This window comes from Nakaseomyces bracarensis (genome assembly GCF_045282275.1).
Source record: "Nakaseomyces bracarensis strain CBM3 chromosome Unknown Scaff13_0, whole genome shotgun sequence".
NCBI classification, from domain to species: domain Eukaryota; kingdom Fungi; phylum Ascomycota; class Saccharomycetes; order Saccharomycetales; family Saccharomycetaceae; genus Nakaseomyces; species Nakaseomyces bracarensis.
Window position 1 is genome coordinate 2270361 of NW_027263959.1, and position 22092 is coordinate 2292452.

Genomic DNA, 22092 nt, shown 5'->3' on the forward strand with positions numbered 1-22092 from the left:
ATCTCCGGCAGTGAGAAAACCTTCTTACACAACACCCAATTACTAGGGTTACCAACTTTTATATAAAAGTACAATTTTTCCTTCTGCTTCCCCTTCTTTGCAGAACATTTCTACACACCAAAAAAAAACAAAACAAATTAATTTGTGACTATCTCTGCTTTTTCTCTCGTACTACATCCGTACACCCTGTCACATGCTACAAATACATGTATAGGGGTTTTCACTTTACCTTCATATTTTCCATATTAGGGAAAGAATGTCTACTGAAAAAAAAAAGGTATTTGTTTAATTTTCTAATGTCCAGCCTCTACTGCAGTGTGGTTGATTCTTATTGCTACGGCTTCTACTGTGCCATCAGGTATCTTTCTACAAAAAACGTTAATATTAGCGGAGGCCTCAGTGCAAGTTCTACATGAAGAAACCCCCCTTATGGGCTTAAGAGTGGTGATGGTAGTGCCATTCTTTTGTAGGGTAACCCACGCAAAAATAACTAAACACGCCTTAACAAACGTCCTCGACGAAATATTGTGAAATTAGTTATGTTCACCATTCTGGGAGACCACATGACTAGTAGACTGTCACCAGAGAAATCACCGTAGCATATGTTGTTCTAGTGTAGAAAGAGCCGTGGAAAACTTATTCATTTGAAACTTTTTTTTTTCATTCAAAAATTTTTATTTTTTTTTTTCCTTGGGCAAGAGATGGGCAATAGGTTTCTATCTCTTTTGTTTTCTCTTGAATTTTTTTCTTTCTTGTAGTCAATTATCAAATACTGAAGGTTTCACTATTGTTACTGTGATTGTAATACCCTTTCTTGCTACCTCCCCAAGTCTCTAACGAAATAGTTGCGAACATCCTAGTTTTACTGCAAAAATCTTCTCTTAAATCTTAATTGAAAGATATTAAAAACTAGTATACAATTTAAAAAAAAAAAATTAGAACTCAAATAGAACCGACCAACAAGGGAGAATTTTTATATAAATAAACAATGTCTTTGCCAGCTACTTTTGACCTTACCCCAGAGGATGCCCAACTATTGTTGGCCGCTAACACTCACCTAGGTGCCAGAAACGTTCAAGTTCACCAAGAACCATACGTTTTCAACGCTAGACCAGATGGTGTCCACGTTATCAACGTCGGTAAGACCTGGGAAAAGTTGGTCTTGGCCGCTAGAATCATTGCTGCCATTCCAAACCCAGAAGATGTTGTTGCCATCTCTTCTAGAACCTACGGTCAAAGAGCCGTTTTGAAGTACGCCGCTCACACCGGTGCTACTCCAATTGCTGGTAGATTCACTCCAGGTTCTTTCACTAACTACATCACCCGTTCTTTCAAGGAGCCAAGATTGATCATCGTTACTGACCCAAGATCCGATGCTCAAGCTATCAAGGAAGCCTCTTACGTTAACATCCCAGTTATCGCTTTGACTGACTTGGACTCCCCATCTGAATACGTTGATGTTGCTATCCCATGTAACAACAGAGGTAAGCACTCCATCGGTTTGATCTGGTACTTGTTGGCCAGAGAAGTCTTGAGACTAAGAGGTGCTTTGACCGACAGAACTCAACCATGGTCTATCATGCCAGATTTGTACTTCTACAGAAACCCAGAAGAGATTGAGCAACAAACTGCTGAAGAAGCTGCTCAAGAAGCTGGTGAAGAAGAAGTCAAGGAAGAAGTTACTGAGGAACAAACCGAAGCTGCTGAATGGGCTCAAGAAAACGCTGACAACGTTGAATGGTAATTAATTTAACCGATTCATAAAAAGACATACCAAGTTTTTTTTGTCGCTTTTTTTATACATTATTCTAAACTAATCATCTAACATTATCTTTTTTAATAAATATATTGTTATCATTTTCTTATCATTATTTAGTTCCAGATATCGTCACTTTTCATTTCTGGTGATGATAGTAGTATATTACCAGGGTAACGTATTATTGGTCATACAACTTAGATAGATAGTATAAAATATGGACAGTGCCATTGTACTTTCAACCTCTAACCATAAAATACCTCTTTAGTGGCTACTATACAAACAATAACTTTAGACTTATTCAAATGAATATTTAGTTAGTAAATTAATGTCACTTTATACGAGTAGGTTTTCTCTATCCTCGGGTAAAATCGCTGGGGAACGACTAACCTCTGACTTTCGAAGTAATGTATAGCATGTATATATATATTAATATACAAAAGATGACAATAGATATCATTGACAAGACCTATTAACAGTACGGTTCTAGATTTACCAAGAATAAAAAGAAGCAAGCAATGGCCGTTTCGAAGAATAGACTTATGGCAATAGCTGAACTTTCAGCTAAGATATTCGATCATAATTTCAATCCTACCGGGGTGCGGACGGGAGGTAAAATTCTAGCGCAAAGACTAAAAGGCCCTAATGTTGCAAATTACTATGGTAATCCCGACTTCATAAAGTTTAAGACAGTAAGGAAAATGTATTCAGATATACCAATGTCGGATCCTAGTGAAGACTACAGATTAATGATGGTGAGCGCCAGAAAACGTCGTGGTAAAGGTGCACCAAAGAAAACAAAGAAAGGTGAAGCTAGTGACAGCGGAAAGAAGAAGAAGAAATAATAAGATCTTGAAATAGATTCTCTCAATTAAAAAAAGAAGAAAGGTTGATCTGTATAAAAAGCAGAAATATTAGAAGTATTAGAGATATCAATTCTTTCAAAACCATTTTCACGTAAGTGAAGCCTTACCAATGGGGTTTCTTAGCAACTGTACCACTAATGTTTTATATCAGCTCCATCTTTTATGATCTTTTTGAACCTGTGCATTATGAGAACTTGTATATACACCACAACAACCAATAGCCTATTCTAATATATAAATAATATGATATTCGTGCAGTCATGACTATAAATTTAATCAGTAGTTTAGTTATTTATTAGTTTATCGTAAAGTTCATGAATAGGTAACGGGTTATCAGGAAGTGTTGAATACAATACAGAGTACAGTTTTTGGCGCTGCATGATAACCTTTCCACCCTTTAGAACATGCTTTAGTGCCTTCGGAGATAGATAGTTTGTCTGTAGGCTACTCATAAGGGTTTTATATTGTCGAAACATAAGACCAACCGGCATGGGCTTGTTATGTAAAGTCAGGACTATTTCATTATCATCAACTTCATCAAATCTATAGTAAATCCCTCCAGGAATTCTTAATGGATCCTTTAACTTCAAAAGTAATGCAAATAATGGGAAATGATTGATTAAGGCTATTAGGGATTCTAGTAGAAGCTCGACGGCTAAAACGATAATGCGTAACGTGGTATATGCAGAATAAAATGCAAGTACGGTTGGAAACAAAAATAAAAGAATGATAAACAGTAATGTTCCCATTAGTAATTGATCAAGGTCAAAAAACTTATAATCGATACGTTTTCTTAATATATTTCTTTTCTTACCACGGAAAAGATAGAAAAGGCTGACCATGACATTGATTTGAAAACTGTAAAGCTTGCAACTAATATGGTAAAAGATTGATATTGGGAATGTCAAAATTGAAATGAAATCTATAAATAACGCTAACGTGAATGTAGCTCCAAAAGTATAGGATGTCTGTATTAGTAACTTTACGACACGTTTTACATTCTCTGGATCGGCAAAGTACTTGATGTAGGTAAGATATGAAATTTCTATGACCCATAAAAACAACTCACTCAGAAAATTACCCATCTCCAAATTCAATTTAATCCCGAAAGGATTACGAGCTAGGTTTTGTGTTAGTACTTTTAGAGCCTCGTATAGGGACCATTGAATAAACCTCGATGATCGATCAACAATGTAATCGCCATTTTCATACAGGTATGCAGTTAACATAAACCCAAATGACAAATCATTGAAAATCAACCAAACCGTGTTATACATCCTAATATAATCTGGATAGTTCTCAAAGGGGAGATCATCTCGTAACTGTAGAGCAGAGGCAACTGAATTACTTCTAATCCTTGGTGCTTGTCTCTTAAAGTTGACATCTCTCGAGATTTTCAAATATTGCACAGGGAAATAACAGTACTGTCTGCATCTCAAATCAATCTGCTGTGCAGTGGCTGATATATTAATTATTTGCGGAATATGCCGGTTCAATATCGTCAGTACACTGGTAGCGCAAGCACAGATAATCAAGGCTATATAATACAGGACAGTCCTAATAAATTTCCATATCTTTGTACTGAAAATATACGATTTAAACTTATTGATCAAAAGCGTAGGCTTGTTTTCGAACTCCCGGCGTAACGAAGGATAATCAGCATGTAGTTTTCTCAGTTGCTTGAAATATATGTTTATTAAGACTATAGAGTCCCTCAATTTTCTGTCATTGCTCTCAAACCTAGGGTGAGACCACAATTTCATAGCATTCTGTTGCAAATCCTCGCCCTCATTAGTACTGTTCTCCACGACTTTCTCAGGTAATTCTAGAGACAACGGCTCTAAGGAATAAAATTCCATTAACTTCAATTTGGGCTCTTTAAATTTCACCAAGTACGACTCATCAACCCCATACTTTTCAAGCTCAAATTGCCAATTCCGAGGCCAGCTCTTCAAAGAATTCGCATCACTCCTTCCTATTACATAGTACGGTACCCTGATCTTTACTCCTTTAAGGTTATCAACAGGGTATATATCCAGGACTACAAACCCAGAATCCTTTGATTTAATCCCAATTGCAACCAACTCATCACCTCTTTGTCTAAGATCATCTTCACGCTTCAGTAGATTTATCGGCCAAAACACATAGTCCAACATCACAAATAAATTAAACAACGGATATAACTCCTCTTTGTTAAGAACTAATAGTTGCCATTGCTTGACAATAGATGATGCATAATGAAGTCGAAGCACTTTTTCCCTTCCCACTGAAATAGGCTTTGTTTAACGCGATGAGCCCAGCCTTCACGTAATTTTTTTCCTTTTAGTTAATCATTTAATCGATGAAATGAAGCAATGCTGTTTAGTTTTAACTTGATTATCAATAATCTTATGTTCATGTTATAGCACTCGTGATATATTTATTTTTGTTTTGATTTTGATAGCATATTACAAGGTTAGTGCATGGAATATATACAAATAAACCCACAAACCACAGTCAAATTAAAAGGAGATATATAGATACTTGATAAGTTAAGGTGGCAGTTACAGTGAGAGGGTCCGATAATAAGTTAGAAAACAAGTAATATGAGTAAAAGGCAATTAACGGAGCCTTACGAGCCGGGAAGCAGTGGCTCCTTGAGTCGTGAAGGATCAACGAATAAAAGTAACAAAGATAAGGAGGAAGTAAATCGGCCCTTTGTGCGACCTTTCTTCAACATTGTCCCTCCTGAATCAGATGAAGATAGTGTTTCAGAAGGATCTGCAAAGAATATGGAGCAGATTAGACGTGGCCCTTACGCTGATAGTGATGAGAGTGAGTTTGAAGGGAGCAGGTACCAAGAAATACATTATTCACCGCAAAGATTGGTAGTACGAAGTTCTGATGAGGAGGATAATAGACGTTTCAGTGATTCAGAGGATGATAGAGATGATAGTGATATAGATACTCGGCTCGATCGAAGTGTAGATCATGAAATGCTTAGCGTAAGTAGTCATGCTGGATCGCCCTCGAAGAAATGGGAACCAAAAATTGCCAATTTATTTAAGCCATCCTTGGGTAAATCTGATGGAAAGAAAAGACCGAAGCTATCTCTTAGGACAACGTCGTTTGCAGGATCATCTCATGACAAAAGAAACAGTGGAGACGAGGCTGTTTCACCTAGTGCGAAATCAGTTGTATCGAATCTATCAACGGGTATTAAGTCTAATATATTACGCAGGCGTAGTATGAGTGCTTCTGAAAGTGGTAGAACCAGATCTGCTAGTACTGATAAGCCATTAAGATCTGCCAAAGTTCTTTCGTATATTGATGCCGATGATATGGACGATTTCGAAGATATGAAAAGGGAATTCCAGAGTGCTATTGACGACAAGAAATTTGCATGGTTGCCCCAACTTCAAAATAAAGATGAGGAAGAAGACGAAGGACCAGTTTTGTCACCCACCGAAATCCACTCTAACAATGCTGGCCTTAGTGTCGGTGCTTCACCTAATCTGTCAGCTAGTAATCGGTCCGTGGATAATAGCGGCGATCAAGAATTATTTGTTGGCCAAAGTAGCTTTTTTCAGCACTCGAAGCACTCTTCAAGAAGACCATCTATAACTGCTACCGTCATAGGTGGCTTAGGTTTAATACCTTCCAAAGATGAAGAAATAGAAGAGGAAACTTTCAATGTGGAGCTTCCAAATTTCGAAGAATATGATAAAAAGAAGAAGAAAAGAAAACAGCCGCTAATATTACATGGTAAATCTATTGGCTATTTTGGCCCCAACAACCCATTAAGGATAAAAGTTGCACATATCTTGTTAACGAAACAATATAAAGCACTATACACAATATTATTGACATTTTACACAGCTTTAGTTGCATATCGAACATATGACCCTTCAAACTATGATTTTTTGTATCGATTCAAAAATTGGTCAGACTATATCACTTTCATTATTTCGATAATATTTACTGTTAATGATATATCTAAAATTTTCGCTTTTGGATTTTGGGATGATTCAGAACTGTTTGCTGCACATCAACTAGAGTATATTTCCCTACTTGAAAGATTTGGAATCACCAAATTTTATAGGTTAATCAAGGATAAATATGGGCCGCAGTTTGTTCAGTTTATTATTCCTTTTAAAATAGTATCTGATGAAGACGAAAAGAAAATGCAAAATCATATGATGAAAACTCCAGTTACGATGAAGAATGGGAACACCAAGGGAGCAGTGAAATTTAATTGCCCAAGAGCCTTTTGTAGATCTTCTTGGAATAGAATTGACCTGGTTTCATCGTGTTGTTTTTGGTTAGGTATGTTCTTATCTATTAGTGACTATGATAAAAAGGTCGGTATAAGAATTTTTAAACCCCTAGCAGTAATGAGAATTTTTCGTTTAGTCAATACAGATACTGGTATCACATCGATTTTGCGTGGTTTGAAATACGGTATGCCACAGCTTGTCAATGTTGGGTCTATGTTGGTCTATTTTTGGGTTTTCTTTGGTATACTGGGTGTTCAAATTTTTAAAGGATCATTCAGAAGACAATGTGTATGGATTAATCCTGAAGACTCAACTGATAGATATCAATTTGATATGCAATTTTGTGGTGGCTTCTTAGAACCGGGAACTAAAAAGCATATGAAATATATCTTCAACAGTGGTAAAGAAGGACCAGTTTCAAAAGGTTTCTTGTGTCCTCAAAACTCGAAATGTATATCAAATGCGAATCCATATAATGGTCGTATTAGTTTTGATAATATTGTAAACTCAATGGAATTAGTTTTCATTATAATGAGTGCTAATACTTTCACAGATTTGATGTATTATACTATGGACTCTGATGAAATTTCTGCTTGTCTGTTTTTTATTGTGTCGATTTTTGTTTTAACAATTTGGATGATGAACTTGCTTATTGCTGCTTTAGTTTCATCATTTCAATTAGCACACGAAGAATTCAAAAAGAAAAAAATGGCAGAGAGTAGTAATGAAAGTTGGCCTGTTAGATTTGCATTAGGATACTGGAGATATTTTAAAGTAAAGGCCTCACAAACAACCCTTCCAAATTGGGCTGAGAAAGGTCTTTTCATCTACGAAAAAGTGGAGCCAGCTTTCATCATTGTAATATTTTTTGATCTTATTATGAGAAGTCTAATAAAGGCTTCAAGTCCCGAGCATTTTGTCAAAACTTTACTAAGAATCGATAGAGGTGTTACTATAGTGCTTTTTATCGAATCTTTCATAAGGCTGGTTCTTCACATACCTAACATGTGGAAGTTCTTAACTCGATTCGACTATGTTTATGACTTATTTGTGGCCATTCTGACACTTATAATAACTATTTTAGCTAATGCAGGACTCTTAGGACATACTTATTATTGGTTATCATTTTTCCAAATTACGAGGTTCTATAGAATCGTAATTTCAATTGGATTTACCAGGCGATTATGGAAAAAAGTTTTAGGTAACGGACTAATGATCTGGAACTTATCTGCCTTTTATTTCTTGTTCACTTTTCTAGCAGCAATTATAATGGCTTTATATTTTGAAGGAGTTATTCCTAAAGATCAAATGGATGACGAGCAGTTAGGCATGTTCTCTCTTCCTAATTCTTTCTTGTCGCTATTTACAATCGGTTCGACAGAAAACTGGACTGACATATTGTATGCACTTCAAAAATACTCTCCTAATATCTCTTCTGCTTTTTTTTCGTCTGTGTTCTTAATTATATGGTTTATTTTATCCAACTCTGTGATCCTGAATATTTTCATTGCGCTAATATCTGAAAGTTTACAAGTGAAAGAAGAAGAGAAAAGACCGTTACAAATTAAACATTATTTGAAACACATTTATCCTGAGAAAATACAAAGGTACAGACATGCAAGTTTACTGGCTCGTCTTAAAAGAAGAATTTTATCATCAGATGATCAAGAAGATTCTAGGGATTTTAAACAATTCTTAATGAGAGGAACTGCTATTATGAATATTGCTCAAAATATGGGGGACTTGAGTAAAGAATTCAACGGAGAACAGGATAATGATGTAATGAATTTATTTGTAAAAGCAACTGAACGGTTCCCTCTTTTGAGAAGATTAGGAATCTATACCGATAATCCATTTTTTAAAAAAAGTGAAGTGATGTTCACCGAAGTCTCTGATATAAACGGAAGAAACTTCATGCTGCAACTAAACGAATTTGAAGAAGAAAAACTGGACTATTTACGGGAAAATCCTTTGTTCAACTATTCATATTATTTATTCTCACCAAGGCATAGATTCAGAAGGTTCTGTCAAAAGCTTGTCCCTCCAAGTATAGGCAAAAGAACAGATGGTGTTAAGTTTTTTGAAGATGATACAGACAGCTATTCTCGGACAAAATACTTTAACCATATTTGGCGTGACCTATTCGTTATGTTTTATGCAATTGCAACTATTTTACTTATTGTATTTTCCTGTTACGTGACGCCAATTTTCCGGATGAAAAGGAATATGACTATTTGGAATTGGGCAACTTACTTAGATTGGGCTTTTCTGGCAATCTTTTCAATCGAATTCCTCATTAAAACGATAGCCGACGGGTTTGTCTATACACCGAATTCCTATGCAAGAAGTCCTTGGAATTTGATTGATTTTTTTGTGCTCATATCTATGTGGATTAATCTAATAGCATTTTTAAAAAATGACGGGAATTTATCTAGGGTTTTTAAAGGATTAACTGCATTAAGAGCGTTAAGATGTTTAACTATTAGTGATACTGCTCGTCAGACTTTCAAAGTGGTTTTATTTGATGGTATGAGTAAAATTTTTGAAGCTGGATTAGTGTCGTTGACATTGTTATTTCCATTTACTGTATGGGGTTTGAATTTATTCAGAGGTCGTCTAGGTGTTTGCAATGACAATTCCTTAGGTAAGAATGAGTGTTTTAATGAGTTCTCCAATGAAGTTTTTAAATGGAATGTTTTAATGCCTAGAGCCTATCAACAACCAGAACTTTATCTAGATAGCTTTACTAGTGCCTTTAATTCCTTGTTTCAAATCATTTCTTTAGAAGGTTGGGTAGATTTACTGCAAAATTTAATGAATAGCACCGGAGTAGGAACACCACCTTCGACAATGGCTTCCAGTGGTAATGCTGTGTTTATTGTCGCCTTTAACTTTTTAAGTATGGTTTTCATCCTTAATTTATTCGTTTCATTCATCGTTAATAATCAAGCAAAATCAACAGGTAGCGCATACTATACTACAGAAGAAAAATCCTGGTTAGAATCTCAAAAATTACTATCGCAAGCGAAACCAGAGGCTAAGCCAGCTTTCTCTGAAATATCCAGGCTGCGGATTTTCTTTTATAGCATCGCTGTTGAAAAGAATAACTTTTACTACGCAACATTTTTACAGATGGTTACCTATATCCACATCATCATGCTTCTAAGTTTATCATACAAGGATCATGGCAATGGATTAGAATACTCACAAGTCTATTTCATGTTTTCGACAACAATATTCTTATTACAAGAGATTTTCCATGTATATGGTGCTGGATTCTGGATTTATAAAATGAATCATTGGAATATAATAAGACTTCAGATATTGATTGTTTCTTTCTTTCTAACAATGGTTTCCTTTCACACGAAAAGATCACACATCTGGTACCATAATGTTGATGGATTTTTTCATTTAGTGGTATTTTTATTCATTATTCCTCAGAATGACACTTTAAGTGAACTGATAGAAACTGCTATGGCAAGTTTGCCTCCAATTTTATCTCTGACATACACATGGGCTATTTTGTTTTTAGTTTATGCAATTGCTTTGAATCAAATTTTTGGATTAACAAGGTTAGGTCCTAATACAACTGATAATATTAATTTCAGAACTGTAGTAAAGGCATTGATAGTATTGTTTAGATGTAGTTTTGGAGAAGGTTGGAATTATATCATGGATGATCTGAAAGTCAAGGAACCTTTTTGTACTCAGCAAGCTAATGGAAATTATACAGATTGCGGATCCAAAACCTATGCATATATCTTATTAATATCATGGAATATTCTGTCCATGTATATTTTTGTCAATATGTTTATCTCTTTAATCATTGGAAATTTCAGTTATGTATACAGAAAGGGTGGGACAAACTCAGAAATAAACCGGTCAGAGATCAGAAAATTTATCGAAGCTTGGGCAAGATTCGATCCAGATGGGACGGGTCGTTTGGATTTTTCGTACTTGCCTAAATTAATGCATTCATTTGACGGCCCATTTTCATTTAAAGTGTGGGAAGGAAACTTAACTATCAAAAGTCTTGTTAAGAACTATATGGAAGTCAATCCAAATGATCCATATGATGTTAAGGTTGATTTAGATGGCTTGAATAAAGAGTTGAACACTATCAATTTAAAGAAGATAATTGAAAGACGGAACCAATATAGAAGGTTTGTTCAAGAGGTATATTATACACAGGCATACAAAGGTGCCATGAAGTTCTCTACTTTATTGGAACTAGTACCACTGTATACAACATATGACCCAAGAGAATGCCTTGGTATCGATCAATATGTTCGTCATTTATACACAATTGGTAAAGTAGACAAATACCTTGATAATGAGAGAAATGTGGATGTTTTACATATGGTGGTCACCAGATGGAAATATCACTTGAGAAAAAAGAACGGATTTATTACTCCTCCTATAGATCCATTTGACGATATGATTGAGGCCAGGGATTCTATAGGATCACTCGATGATTTCCCAGAAAACGAACAACTACCAACTAGAATATGGAGTGAATCTGTTGAACCAATTAGTACGCCCAGAATGGACTACGGTATTAATAATTTCATGTGGTCTCCGCGGTCCACGCTGAATTCAGGAACATTTTCGAGAAAAGTATCGACGAGTGAAAACAGAAATTCAGGCAGAAATTCCAGCTTAAATGACGCATTGGAACATCCTGCACAAGAACAATTAGCAGATACATATCCTAGCCATGAACAATTAAAAGACACATATCCTACACATGAACAATTAAAAGATACACACCCAACACAAGATCATCTAGAAGACCCTTTCCGCGATAATTAATGATGACTCCAACAGCCCTTGGCGTCTCATCATAAAACTGCTTTTTTAATTTGTTCTTTCTTCCTATAACTTGCACTTTATTTTCAGGCATATTTCATTCATATAGATATTTTCTTGTTTTTACATATTTATGTCATTAATAACAATGTATATACAGCTACATGCTTACTTATTAGAACTTCATATTTATTCTTGAAAATAAAAATAATATGGAACCCAAATAAAGATATATCAATACAATATTAATAATTGTGATAGTCTTATAAATTCAAATTTGAATGTCATAATATACGTATATGTCAGGGTAACCTTAAGGTGGCAGGTGGGAAAAAAATTAACGAAAAAAAAAAAAGGAAAATTGAGTTTTTACTTTATAAAAGAGGGAAATTTACGGATCTTGAAATTGGGTTTTTATTAATGAGATTGAGTTCCTAGGTGAAAGACGTCATCAAGATTCTTTACAGACTATTGTATTATTTGCTATACATTCCTTCTGTAGGGTTATTTAAAATACTAAAAAAAAGTTCTTTCTTAGAATTGATTTGAACTACAAGTAGTGGTTTTGTTGAATTGTTTCTTTTTGTGAGAAAGCACGTTGTTGAAATATTATAATCTCTTCTATCTATCATTAGATTAAGATAACAGGTTTAGGAAAAAAAAAGTAATAACTTATTAGAGATATCAATAGACACTTTTTTCTAAAAGATAAAATAAATAAAATAAACAATTATCAGAAGTTACAAAGAGAAAAGTATAAAAAAAGAGAAAAACTACCACACTAATGGAAGGCATTTTAGATTTCTCGAAAGAATTAGATATCACATTACTGGATCAAGTCGTCGAGGCTTTTTACCAGGGTTCTGGTGTGCAACAGAAGGAGGCACAGACTATTCTAACTAAATTCCAAGAGCACCCAGATGCTTGGCAAAGCGCTGATAAGATCTTGCAATTTTCCCAGAACCCACATTCCAAATTCATTGGTTTAAGTATCCTGGATAAGTTGATTACAACTAAATGGAAACTACTTCCCCAGGAGCACAGAATCGGTATCAGAAACTTCATCGTAGGTATGATTATATCAATGTGCCAAGATGATGCTGTTTTCCAGAGTCAAAAGAATTTGATTAATAAATCTGATCTAACATTAGTCCAAATTTTGAAACAAGAATGGCCACAAAATTGGCCAGAATTTATTCCGGAATTGATTGGTAGCTCTTCTTCTTCCGTCAATGTCTGTGAAAACAATATGGTCATTCTAAAACTATTATCTGAAGAGGTCTTTGACTTTTCTGCCGAGCAGATGACACAGGCTAAGGCTCTACATTTGAAGACTTCAATGTCTAAAGAATTTGAACAAATTTTCAAATTGTGCTTCCAAGTACTCGAGCAAGGTTCCTCCCCATCTTTAATCGTTGCTGCTTTAGAATCTCTACTTAGATATTTACATTGGATTCCTTATCGTTACATTTATGAAACTAACATACTAGAACTTCTAAGTACCAAATTTTTGGCATCTGCTGATACAAGATCTGTTACACTAAAATGTTTGACCGAGGTTTCGAGCTTAGACCTTCCTGAAAATAACACACCTATACAGCAACAAACTGTCCTATATTTTCAAAATACTTTGAGCCAAATTGCATCTAATGTAATGCCAGTAACTGCTGACCTTAAAGCAACATATGCTACTGCAAACGGTAGTGACCAATCATTCTTGCAAGACTTTGCTATGTTTTTAACAACCTATTTGAGTCATCATAGGACTTTACTAGAAAGTGATGAGAGTCTGAAAGAATTATTGCTAAATGCCCATCAATATTTAATCCAATTGTCAAAGATCGATGAAAGGGAATTGTTTAAAACCACTCTGGACTACTGGCACAATTTGGTCTCAGACTTGTTCTACGAAGTTCAACACCTACCAGTTAATGAATTAAATCCTTTAATGCAACTATCTGTGGGTTCTCAAGCAGTTTCTACAGGTTCTGGTGCTTTAAGCCCAGATTTTATGAAAAGATTCCCATTAAAAAAACACATCTATGAGGAAATTTGTTCGCAGTTGAGATGGGTTATCATTGAAAATATGGTTAAGCCTGAAGAAGTGTTAGTTGTGGAAAATGACGAAGGTGAAATTGTTAGGGAGTTTGTTAAGGAATCGGATACTATTCAATTGTACAAATCACAAAGAGAGGTTTTGGTTTACTTAACTCACTTGAATGTTATTGATACAGAAGAGATAATGATTAGTAAATTAGCTAGACAAATTGACGGTTCTGAATGGTCTTGGCACAATATTAACACACTATCTTGGGCAATTGGTTCGATATCTGGTACAATGACTGAGGATACAGAAAAAAGATTCGTTGTTACCGTTATAAAAGATTTACTAGCATTAACTGAGAAGAAGAGAGGTAAGGACAATAAAGCTGTTGTTGCTTCTGACATTATGTACGTTGTTGGTCAATACCCTCGTTTCTTAAAGGCGCACTGGAACTTTTTGAGAACTGTTATCTTGAAACTGTTTGAGTTTATGCATGAAACCCATGAGGGTGTTCAAGATATGGCTTGTGATACTTTCATAAAGATCGTTCAAAAGTGTAAGTACCATTTTGTTATTCAACAACCACGTGAATCTGAACCATTCATCCAAACAATTATAAGAGATATCCAAAAGACGACCTCAGACTTGCAACCTCAACAAGTGCATACTTTCTACAAAGCTTGCGGTATTATCATATCCGAAGAAAGAAATACAGTTGAGAGAACACGTTTATTAAGTGAATTAATGCAGTTACCAAACATGGCATGGGATGCAATTGTAGAGCAATCAATGGCTAATCCAGCACTTTTACTTGATGCAGAGACTGTTAAAATTATTGCCAATATCATAAAGACTAATGTAGCAGTTTGCAGTTCAATGGGTGCCGATTTTTACTCACAACTTGGCCATATTTATTACAATATGCTACAATTATACAGAGCTGTCTCTTCAATGATATCCGAACAAGTGGCCAAGGATGGATTAATTGCTACCAAAACACCAAGAGTTCGTGGTCTACGAACAATTAAAAGGGAGATTCTAAAGTTGGTCGAAACCTACATCTCTAAAGCTAAGAATTTGGACGATGTTGTTAAGGTTTTGGTAGAACCACTATTAAATGCTGTTTTAGAGGATTACATGAACAATGTTCCGGATGCTAGGGATGCAGAGGTGCTAAATTGTATGACGACCGTGGTTAGCAAGGTTGGTCATATGATACCTCAAGGTGTTATTTTGATTTTACAAAGTGTCTTTGAATGCACTCTAAGTATGATTAACAAGGATTTTACCGAATACCCTGAACACCGTGTTGAATTTTACAAACTTTTACGTGTTATAAACGAAAAGTCTTTCGCTGCCTTCTTGGAGCTACCACCAGCTGCATTCAAGCTTTTTGTTGATGCAATTTGTTGGGCTTTCAAACACAATAACAGAGATGTTGAAGTTAATGGTTTGCAAATCGCTTTAGATTTGGTAAAGAATATAGAAAAAATGGGTAATGTTCCATTTGCAAATGAATTCTACAAAAATTTCTTCTTCATTTTCGTTAGTGAAACTTTCTATGTTTTGACCGATTCTGATCATAAATCAGGATTCTCCAAACAATCTACTCTACTAATGAGACTAATCTCTTTAGTTTACGATAACAAGATCAGTGTCCCAATTTACCAAGAAAACGAAGCTCCCCAAGGAACGACAAATCAAGTTTACTTAAACCAATACCTTGCCAACATGTTAAGCAGTGTATTCCCACATTTAACTGCTGACCAAATTACGGGTTTCTTGACAGCATTGACTAAGCAATATAAAGATCATATTAAGTTCAATGGTACTTTAAGAGACTTCCTTGTTCAAATCAAGGAGGTTGGTGGTGATCCAACTGATTACTTATTTGCTGAAGAAAAAGAAACTGCCCTACAAGAACAACATAAATTAGAAAGAGAAAGAGCTGCTAAGATCGGTGGTCTTCTAAAACCATCCGAACTTGACGATGATGATGAATAAATATCAAGCAATAAATAATCATATTTGTTGAATAGATAAATAGATAAAAAAGCGTTATATAATTTTAATCAAAAGTAAACAAAAATAATCTGATTGATAAGGTATCGACACTATTTCTGTCCTTTCTTCTACTCGAGAGCCAATATATCATTTAAATTGTTACCAAAAGCTTTCTCTGTAAAAACCTTTTTTAACTAGTAGAATGAATGCTTATCAATATTTATATATACAGGATTCTAGAATTATATGTGGAAGGATATATAGCAGTATTTGCATAAGAAATTGATATACCATTATTGTTTTTTGATGGCATCTTGGATCTTCACATAAGTACCATTAGGTCCTGGAACTGCACCCTTGACCCAAATAACATTATTGACATCATCAGTCTTGATTATTTTTACATTCTGAACAGTAACATTCTGGACCCCCATATGACCAGGCATTTTCTTTCCTGGAAGCACACGGCCCGGATCTTGATTTTGACCATAAGAACCACCATGTCTATGCATAACAGATGTACCGTGGGACGCCCTTAAACCTTTGAAGTTGTGACGTTTCATAACACCGGCAAAACCTTTACCTTTACTAACTGATCTGACATCTAGAAAATTTCCGACCGTGAAAAAGGAAGGCTTTATATGTGATCCCACAGGCAATAGACCGTCCTCGTTCTTTACTCTAAACTCTGACACTTCTTCCTTTGGATTTACTCCCTTCGAAGCAAAATGGCCCAACAGTTGTCTGGAAAGTTTATCAGGTGATCTATTTCCGTACCCCACCTGACAAGCGTAATATCCATTCTCCTCGATAGTACGGTGGAGTAATACCTCAACGTTGTTGAATTGCAAGATTGTGGCTGCTATTCTTTCACCAGTTTTCTCGTCGAAGTATGGCATCATTCCAACCTTCTGTGTTATCGCACCACATCTATTGGGCAGCCACTTACGCATATGAGCCTCCTTTGGAGAGTGCTTCTTAATCGGTGTTTCTAAAGTTAAACTAGACATAACACTGCCAGCAACTAGCTTAGGCCTAGTCGATGACTGCCTCACAAAACCGAGAACCCTTAGAGAATTTCGCATCATATCTTTTGGTACACTTGTTCTATAGATTTCTAAGGAATTTGAAGAAAAAGAGGCAGGTACTGAAGTGCGTTATATCGGAACAATAACTCTTAGCCAGATATCGATACTGGATACTCTCAAATAGTTTCAATTATATGTAAATAGCAATGTCTCTCTGGCCCGGGGCCTTGAGCGATTGAAATTCGAGTTCGAGGAAAGAAATATTAATCATCTACGAAATACCACGTGATCTAAAAATTAACTCACATATCCAGTATTAATTAGTTCTTAGGTTATATTTATGATTGGTATTAGGTAGTGTTATGCAATTATTGATTATCTATAATTGATTCTATTTTAGGTATTTAATACATGGAAGATGAGGAGGTGGTATATAGTAAGATTATGGACAGGGAACTGAGTCCCCAGAGCTAATAAACGTTTACTAACATCCCCAACTTATTAAATGAAGAGGAAAAAAAAACATAATGAGAAGGCAAAACAATTAATTAACGTTTTTTTTAAACCAAAATGACGATGACTAAGATGAATGCTAATGATAGTGATTTTTTACCTCAATTCTTGAATAGAAAAATACAAAGAATCATCTTGAGGGCATTAGTACACTAAATAGTACATTAAAATTATATCATATTGACTTCTTCTTTTTCAATTCTGAGTAGAATTGAAAACTAAAGAGTATGGTGGTATTGTTACAAGTATCCCTTGGTTTATTGTTAGCATAAATAATAATTCAAATGAGAGGGAAATAGGAACCCTAAAATAAAAAAAAGTAAGTAGAATAAAATAAAAATATAATCGTTCTCTAAGTTAGCAAATGAGGGGGGCTCTAAATTATCATTATCCCCTTCGAATTCAATGTGGAAATCATGAAGTTTATTTTTGAATTAAAGGAGCAAAGGCCTTCTAGAGGTGGATATGATAATTATGAGAAATACCCAATTGCTTTCTGAGGTCATCATTATTTCCGTGTCTTGGTAGAATTTCACCAACACTAGCTGGTTGCACCACATCAGTATCATCTAACAGACCACTAACACGGGTTTTATTACCATATCTATCACTATCAACACCCAAGTGTGATGATTGATTCGTCGTGAGTTTGTGAATATTTCTGAAAGACCCTGCTGGCTTATGTGTTGTTGGTAAAGATAAGTCATGAGGATTTGTCATGACAACACTTTGTCTCAAGTGATGCGGTAGAGGTACACTTGTTTGAGCATTCTTCGAAGAATAGTTCTTAGACATTGGTGCAATCTTTTCTTGGTACTTGGAGTAAGAGTCGTCTTGAGTGAAGAACATCTCTGGGTGATCAATTGGATTCAATGTAAAACCATTTAAAGTTGCGATTTGGTTTTTTATTAGTAATTGTTGCTTTGTTGGCTTCTTAAAGGAAGTTAGAGAATGGTAAGATGGGGAATATGCTAGTTCCGTAGGTGTTGGGAGCTCATCGATTTCTTCCAAAGTCTGTGGATGATATTGTTGATTGCTATGTGGAGGATAGTACATCATTTGAGGAACCATTGGAGGTTGGTAGTTTTGCATGTAATATTCCTGTTGTTGTTGATGGTATTGAGGATCGTAAGCATAGTCTGTTTGTTGTGCTTGATAGTTTGATGGATATTGGTTATCATAGACAACGTTATGAGCTTGAGTTGGTTTTTGATTGAAATAATCCACCTCAGCATTCTCAGGGATATTAGTAATTGGATTTTCAGAATAAACAGAAGAAGCTATCCTTGAAACTCTATGGGCCTCGATTCCAGTACCAGTTTGTATACCAAGACCATTTAAATCAGTGTTGTTATCTTGAGGAACCTCTTTAACTGGCTCCTTGATGTCATCTTGCACTTCTTCCCTTTCTGCTTCTATAGCACTTGAAACGTCCATTGGAATCTCATTACCATTTTTGTCCAGGTATATTTTATATATACTCTTAATTCTATCGATATCTTCTTCTTCATTGGCTTTTAATGAATCCTCTGCTTTCATCTCACTATCGTCAGTTACAATAATCTGTGGTCTAGTGTTATCTAATTGGTCTTCTTCCGATTCAAACGGATTTAGAGTTGTTTCATTACCAGCTTCATCTGAAACACTAACCTTCTTTTTCAATGGGGTAGATGATTCCTCCAAAGTAGAAATAGTAGAGTCCTGGGTGAAATCAAATGAGTCCTTATCCAATTCTTGAGTTCGATCTAATTGATGGTTATTGTACTGTTGGTTATTGTTATTATATGCTTTGTTATTACTAACCAAGGATAGTTTGCTTTTGTTATGCAGCGAAGAAGTAGCCAACTTATACTTATCCATGGAAGTATCATGGACGTTTCTAGCAAAGTCTCTCAAGGAGTCTGTTGAAGCGTCAGGCAATTGGAAAATATCAGCTCTGGATTTGTAAGGAGCATCCATACCGGAAGACACGGAAGAATCACTATTGCAACCATTGTAACTTTTCTCGTTAGTGATGTTAGGCAAATATTCATTGGCTGATTGGAACTCGGGATCCAAGTCCTCTACGGCTTCCTTCTTACCTTTCCTCCACACTAGTAGCAGAATAACGACTAGAAATATCAATACAACGCCTGCAGGAACACCCACAGCAATACCAACGGTCTCCTTCCAGTGGTTTCCTTCTGGTTTGTCACATTGTTGAGAACTGCCAACACAATTAGTTGAGGAGGCGCTCTCAGATGCTGAAGTCATAGTGGAAGAAGAATCGTCATCGTCTCTTCTGAATAGAGTTACCGGTGTTGGTTCCAATGTGCTTGTCGGTCTATTGTAAGTAACATAATATGATTCAATGGTGTTCATTTCATTTAAAGGAACAAGTATTTGTTTTTGTTTAGATTGAGAATTTTTATATCAACAGTTTCTGAAATTAATAAAGCGAATGTATTCTGAAAGGACTGAATTTTAGCGAATGTAATTGGAAAGTAATATTAATTTCCAGGAAATACCTTATAGAATCAATTGTGCTTTTCTGTTAAAATGGTTTATGATATGCTAACTATTGTTTTATGAAAAAAAAAGCTATACTGTTTCCCCCCAAAGTGGGTTAAACAAATAAATATATAACCGAAAAAGACAATTGAAAAGAAACTCGCAAATCAACCATGTTAGTTTTTATAATTCATTTTATTTATCAAAGCTTCTACTTTCATCAGGATACTAACACAAAAAACGCCAAAATTTAATTTAAATATGGGTCGGCTGTAATATGTTAAAATAGCTATGCAGCTTATAGTTTGCTATATCCGAAAACAGGCAATGGTTGAAGTAAACGCGAATTTACATGCATATCACACAGAAAAGGCAGTACATCCAATAAAATAAATAATGGAAAAAGAAAAAGAATAAATACGTTGCGTGTATTTTCGCGTTCGGGTGTATAAAATACCAACAATATATTTTCAATGGCATCATGAGGGAGTTTTCGTGTTCCCTTTGTCTTTAATGGTATTATCGACAAACAACAGCGAACATAAATACGCTGCGAGATATATGGCCATTATTTTAGCTCCGACTCACTGTCAACTTCTATACAAGATTGTCTCTTTCTATCTCTCTCTATAGACTGAAAGTCAAACAGTTAATTATATTCTACGATTTATTTGGTTTAAATACTATAACCCAAAGCGATTATACTTGTATTAGTTGTATTGTATTTAAAAACACACACAATACAACTAATTTCCTCGAGAAAAAGAATAATCTCAAGGTATGAACAAAAGTTCCAAAAAGTAGAGAGAATTTTATATCTCAGAAGATGTAAAAGGACAGCATTACCTGTTTTTAAAAGTAGGAGACAACACCCGGATGGTTCTGGTAAAAGGCAAGAACCATGTTCGAAAACAGTTTCTAATTTCACCCCGTGAAAAAGACGAAAATAAAAACTTGATGTTGACCGTCCTTAATCCTTTTCTTTCCCCTTTCATTGTAAACAAAAAAATGGGGAAAAATACATCCTCTATATAAGCAAATTAAAAATTTACCGTAGAGATACAAATTTATACTCTCCTGTAAGAAATACAAAATACATAGTACTATGCACCTCCAAACAAAGAAGAGTCCCTCAATTCCATTTCTGAAATGGAACCATTAACCAAAAAAATAAGAGGAAAAGGAAATGAAATTAAAACTGGAAAAAAGTTTTTCTGATTTTCATTCGTCTTATATATAAATGTGTTATCCGGGTAAACCCATTAATTTCAAATAGCATCTATTTAACCGGGTAACTCAGTAGGTTTACTTCTTTTGAATTTGGAAGGCCTAATGTACAAAATCAGGGTTTGTGATGAGAAGGGTCAATGGGTAAGAGTATTGTGTGATGTGTTGCAGCTGTTTTAATACTTATATCTCATCTAGCCAATATTACCTTCATACTTTGCATGTTGTAAGGTAAGAAAATAACAACACAAGATTTTAAATGCTGAAGAATCAAAAGACTTTTATTGAGTCCGTGCTGAGGAATGTTAATGAGGATACGTTAAGAAAGGTGCCGGTAGAGAAAAAAGTTAGTGTAAATGTAAGTTCAAAAGCTTTAGCTCTATGTTACAACAGTTATGATCCGTCGCTGAGATGGAATGATTTTGCAGACTTAGTTACACAGCGAGGGCTTTCGGGGTTCCGGACACCGCAATTGAAATTTGATGTCATCAAGAGAAGGGATCCCAAGTATTTCAGTTTCAGAGATCAATATATATTATTGTTTCCCAGCAATATGGACCTGCGACGCTATTTACAAGAGACTAGGAGCAGTTCGTTTAATAGAGTGCGAGTTGAGTTCGTGCCGTTATTGACGACGAAGGATGCGAAGGAGCAATGTAAAAGCTCTGTAGGTGAACGTTTAGAACTGTTATATCGGAAATATTGTAGGAACTTAGAAGCAGCATACTTAGGCAGTCAAAGTTACTTTAATGCGGTTAAAGAAGGCATCTCAGAGACAGATATTAAGAGTGATGTCGATTTAAAGAGTCTTGTAGATAAGGTGACTGAACTCGAAAAAAACTGTGCTATTGTATGGAACCTTCCAGAGGAATCAGAAAAATTAGTACCCCAAATTTCCTTCTTCGATATCGTAAACTCGTTCGACCTTCTTCGAAATCAGTCCACAGGGACGTCCATGAAGTTTGTGAGATTTACCAACTCTGAGGAATGTAGGCAATTCAAAAAAGATTACCATGGATTTGTTTACAATGAGATTAATCCTGATACGAATAAAATACTCGTAGAACCATTGGGCTGGTATTAATGAAACTGAGTAACA

General features: G+C 35.3%; 8 protein-coding genes across 8 annotated transcripts; 5 read left to right on the forward strand and 3 right to left on the reverse strand.

The window, feature by feature from the left end:
* Positions 1-988: 988 nt before the first annotated feature.
* Positions 989-1744, forward strand: RPS0A (40S ribosomal protein uS2; the record flags this gene model as incomplete). The annotated part of the gene is made up of 1 exon (XM_071055198.1): positions 989-1744. The coding sequence occupies one exon, from the start codon at positions 989-991 to the stop codon at positions 1742-1744; it is 756 nt and encodes a 251-aa protein (XP_070909891.1).
* Positions 1745-2274: 530 nt separating this feature from the next.
* On the forward strand, positions 2275-2601 carry RSM27 (mitochondrial 37S ribosomal protein mS33; the record flags this gene model as incomplete). Its single annotated transcript, XM_071055199.1, has 1 exon — positions 2275-2601. One exon carries the CDS (start codon positions 2275-2277, stop codon positions 2599-2601), a length of 327 nt encoding a protein of 108 aa, XP_070909892.1.
* Positions 2602-2906: 305 nt separating this feature from the next.
* Positions 2907-4778, reverse strand: GPI1 (phosphatidylinositol N-acetylglucosaminyltransferase; the record flags this gene model as incomplete). Its single annotated transcript, XM_071055200.1, has 1 exon — positions 2907-4778. The coding sequence occupies one exon, from the start codon at positions 4776-4778 to the stop codon at positions 2907-2909; it is 1872 nt and encodes a 623-aa protein (XP_070909893.1).
* A 429-nt stretch (positions 4779-5207) lies between these two features.
* CCH1 (calcium channel protein CCH1) lies at positions 5208-11690 on the forward strand (the record flags this gene model as incomplete). Its single annotated transcript, XM_071055201.1, has 1 exon — positions 5208-11690. One exon carries the CDS (start codon positions 5208-5210, stop codon positions 11688-11690), a length of 6483 nt encoding a protein of 2160 aa, XP_070909894.1.
* A 781-nt stretch (positions 11691-12471) lies between these two features.
* Positions 12472-15735, forward strand: CRM1 (exportin CRM1; the record flags this gene model as incomplete). The annotated part of the gene is made up of 1 exon (XM_071055202.1): positions 12472-15735. The coding sequence occupies one exon, from the start codon at positions 12472-12474 to the stop codon at positions 15733-15735; it is 3264 nt and encodes a 1087-aa protein (XP_070909895.1).
* Positions 15736-16028: 293 nt separating this feature from the next.
* On the reverse strand, positions 16029-16823 carry MRPL9 (mitochondrial 54S ribosomal protein uL3m; the record flags this gene model as incomplete). The annotated part of the gene is made up of 1 exon (XM_071055203.1): positions 16029-16823. One exon carries the CDS (start codon positions 16821-16823, stop codon positions 16029-16031), a length of 795 nt encoding a protein of 264 aa, XP_070909896.1.
* A 906-nt stretch (positions 16824-17729) lies between these two features.
* TOS2 (Tos2p) lies at positions 17730-19637 on the reverse strand (the record flags this gene model as incomplete). The annotated part of the gene is made up of 1 exon (XM_071055204.1): positions 17730-19637. One exon carries the CDS (start codon positions 19635-19637, stop codon positions 17730-17732), a length of 1908 nt encoding a protein of 635 aa, XP_070909897.1.
* Positions 19638-21252: 1615 nt separating this feature from the next.
* On the forward strand, positions 21253-22077 carry PET54 (Pet54p; the record flags this gene model as incomplete). The annotated part of the gene is made up of 1 exon (XM_071055205.1): positions 21253-22077. The coding sequence occupies one exon, from the start codon at positions 21253-21255 to the stop codon at positions 22075-22077; it is 825 nt and encodes a 274-aa protein (XP_070909898.1).
* Positions 22078-22092: the final 15 nt, after the last annotated feature.